Source organism: Aphanomyces invadans (genome assembly GCF_000520115.1).
Source record: "Aphanomyces invadans strain NJM9701 unplaced genomic scaffold supercont1.24, whole genome shotgun sequence".
NCBI lineage: Eukaryota > Oomycota > Saprolegniomycetes > Saprolegniales > Verrucalvaceae > Aphanomyces > Aphanomyces invadans.
The window spans coordinates 189,094-192,713 of NW_008580169.1; the positions used below are offsets into that span (position 1 = coordinate 189,094).

Consider the following 3,620-nt stretch of genomic DNA (forward strand, 5'->3'; position numbering starts at 1 on the left):
GTGACAAGAGCCAAATCCGGCACTACAACGACCAAGCAACGATGGGACCAATGCTCATCCTGCCACCATCGTACGAGGCGGACTTGGTCACCTGGATCTTAGCTGAGCAACAAGATGGTCATCCTGTTGGACGCCAATCCGTCATGCACAAAGCCAGCCGTACAGGGAACGACGCTGAATAAGTCCCCGACAAAAAACTGGAATATTTGTTTGGATTATCCAAACAAATGTGATTAAATCAAATGGATGAATTCTATTCATTAAACATACTCCAGGCAATTTGAAATGAATTTTCAATTTTAATGATTAATAACCCGCAAGAACATTGCGTCACGTCAACCCCAATAAATAAGTATGATTCATTTTTGAATCATAACCTTGCAGAATCTATATTCAGAGTTCACAATTTTAATTTGATTTTGTTGAAACCTCCAAAGTTCGGTGTCCCGATTGGACAATACTCTCATGCCCTCGGACCAATCACAGATAGGTGTAGCGGTCTTATTCAGCGTCATTCCCTGTACCAGCTATCATCTGGGTAGTATGTGCGTTTCATGTCTCGTCATTCTGAGTTGAAGATTGCGAAGTCTCATGTCCTGGGCAAGGTGCAGTAGCGTTGATGTGGATACAATTGTCGACTTCTACCACGAGATCGTGCATTCCATGTCCCTACCGTAGTTGACGTACATCTGCACCATGGATTTTTCGTCGTTCTTCTGCACCATGGGGCTAAAAATTTACTATACATGAAAAATCAGAAGTTTGTCGTTGAAATATACCATGAGCACAGGTATTGGATAAAAAATCACCAATGAATTTATTCTGAATTCATTGGTCAAGTTCTTTCCACGGCATGGAACCAAGAGTCGTCGATGTCGTTGGACTCTGCTCTGGCGCATGCACTCGTTCGTGCACATCGCACGAGGTTTGTGGTGATGCAGTTCAAGAAAATGACGTTTTGCTGTTCAATGTGGAGGTTGTGTACTCGAAGCCTCCTCCTGGTGCGGAAAGTGACCAAGATTACCAAGCCACAACCGTCGAGGAGGTTATCAAGGCCTACCGACTGTGCGGGGCTGAACGGCGTTGCCACGTGGCGTACCTACCACGTCGGCTTCTTAATCGATAGGGGAATTTCGACAACAAGACCGCGATTGTGGTTGAAGATTTGCGAATCTCTTCAAGTATAGCAAAACGCGATCGGTAAACAAGGAACATGGGTATCGTAAAAGCTATTCTTATGCAACATATTGAAGGATTTCATGCAAATAACTAAAGTGAACATGAAATTTGTATTATTCTCTTACTTCACATAGCCACATTTACGCCAAGCATTCATGATAATGTCGCGGGAAATATTTTTCCAGGCATCAGAGACCCATTGCAACACAAGTTCCCTCGACGGCGTTGGTACAACAGAGTGCCTATGCATATTTTCGGATGCCCACATCATGTACAAATGTCGCATGCGATCTTTGAACGGCTTGTTGATGCCAACATCAAAGGGCTGCAGCACGCAGGTAAATGCTCCTAAATTATCTTGTTAGAGCATAACGCACATGCATAGGAGAATTATCTGGAATGATTTCGAGTTCTGCTCCAGTTCCTGCAACCTTGTTTGCAAACTTTGCTTGTTTGTGGTACTTGTAGTCGTCCAAGAGTAGGAACGACAACGGTTTGTTCTCAGCAAACTTGCACCATACATTCTTGATCCAAAGCGCGGTCGAGGTTTCGTCCATCCAAGCTGACTCCTGACACGTACCAAGTATACCCTCCGGTAGGATAGATGGCAGACTCGACTCGATACGCGCTCCTGGTACGTCTTTGAACACAACAAATGGGGGCAGTTTCTCACCAGTGGCTGTCACAGAAAGACACACTGATACCCGTGGGTTCGTCGGCGAGCACTTCCGCACATTTACGGTCTTGGACCCCTTTCGCGCAATTGTTGTGTGCACTTCGGGCTCGAAGTACATGGGGATCTCATTGTGTTCACAATGCAGGCCGGGTCGAGGCCTTCCAACGTCCCGTAAGGCTCAATTCGCTCGCAGACCGAAGTAATGAAGTCGGTGCGCGCCTCTTCGAGCGTATTCGACATTTTTTGCCCCTTGCGGGTTGGACGGCGAATGCTAAGCGAGTGTCGGCGGAGGAATTGGTAGACCCACGAGGTAAGAGCCTTTGTTTCGCGCCATGAAATGTTGGGTCGAGTGCTTGCGGGCCTTTAGTATGAGCATCTTTGTGCTGATGGCAATGTCGTTATCTCGTAGGTGCTCATAGTACTCAAGAACTTGGTCCTCAACATCAGGTCTTGCCACGTCTTTGCCTCTGTGGATTGTGGCGAGGGACAGTGACCTCGCGACGACCTCCTTCAGCTTGCCGTGGGCTGCGATCCATCGATGAATTTGATTCCCTTGGACTTCGTGCTTCTTCGCAAGAAAGTTAACACTCGTGCCATCGCGGAGGTACTCCTTGACAATCTCCAGTTTCTTCTTCGCAGTTAGCATGAGTCGTGCGCGGCGAATGCGTGCCGTGCCACGTTGAAAAGTGACTGAGAAACGTGGCGCTGGAAAGGAGGCGGGAAGTTTGTTTTCAAAAGTATTCAATTCATTTTATCCTATCACAGCAGATTTCGATCGTAAAGCTGATGACGTCACAAATTTCATTTTGTCGTTGTTCTGCACTAAAAATCTGATCAAACACCCATCATTTTGCATGGTGCAGGACACAAGTAATACGGTAGTCGCTTTTGAACCCTCACGCGTGTAAAGCATGGATGAGGCCAGCTTCAGTTCAAGCAAGATGCCAAGAAAGGTAGTTGTGCATCGAAACTCAGCCAAGATGCAGTGGAAGGGGCGTAGACATCAGCACATGTCACGATTGTGGCATGTATCTGCGCAGATGGCACCAAAATTCCACCGCTTTTTGTGCTTCCTGGTTCCCTCGAGACAACTGGAGCCTGTGACCTCCTCAGCATCCCTGGCGAAGCCGTTACAGCATCTGAGATGGGATGGACGAACTCATCTGCAGGAAGTGGCTGCCCATGCTGAATTCAGCAATCCCGGCGTCAACAAGGCCGACTCTTCTCGTGCTAGACGGTTGTTCATCGCACAACTCCAAATACATCTGAAGCTACAATGGCAATGAGCTTTCTGCTCATGTTTTTGCCAGCCAACTCCACTCTCATCTTCCAGCCATTGGATGTCACGGTTTTTCGACCTTTCAAGCAAGCAATCCGCCGCGAAATCACCGATGACACTTGGGGTGATATTTCGACGAATATCAGCAAGCACAAGGCAATGTAAGTTCTGAGGAGCACAAATGTGTCGACTCGATTATTGTGTGAAACGGAGAATGAAACATAATTGTTGTTGTACTTTGGTCTAGCAACCTAGTGGTGCAACAAGTAAAATTCAAAGATAAAAAGATTTTCCTCTGAGAGTTTATCATTGACATTCAGGTATAATATTCATCAACACGGGGGATTAGTTCCTGCACCTTCCGCTTGCGAAGCGGGAGCTATGCAACGTGAACTACACAATCTTGGCGGCGCAATATAGCTTATTGTTCAATCACGGTGAATTTGACATTTAATCCCTATTCCTAGTTTACTACAGTATATATAA

General features: G+C 46.5%; 1 protein-coding gene across 1 annotated transcript; it reads right to left on the reverse strand.

Moving 5' to 3' along the window:
- Window positions 1–2,126: 2,126 nt before the first annotated feature.
- H310_10039 (hypothetical protein) lies at window positions 2,127–2,501 on the reverse strand (the record flags this gene model as incomplete). Its single annotated transcript, XM_008876277.1, has 1 exon — window positions 2,127–2,501. One exon carries the CDS (start codon window positions 2,499–2,501, stop codon window positions 2,127–2,129), a length of 375 nt encoding a protein of 124 aa, XP_008874499.1.
- Window positions 2,502–3,620: the final 1,119 nt, after the last annotated feature.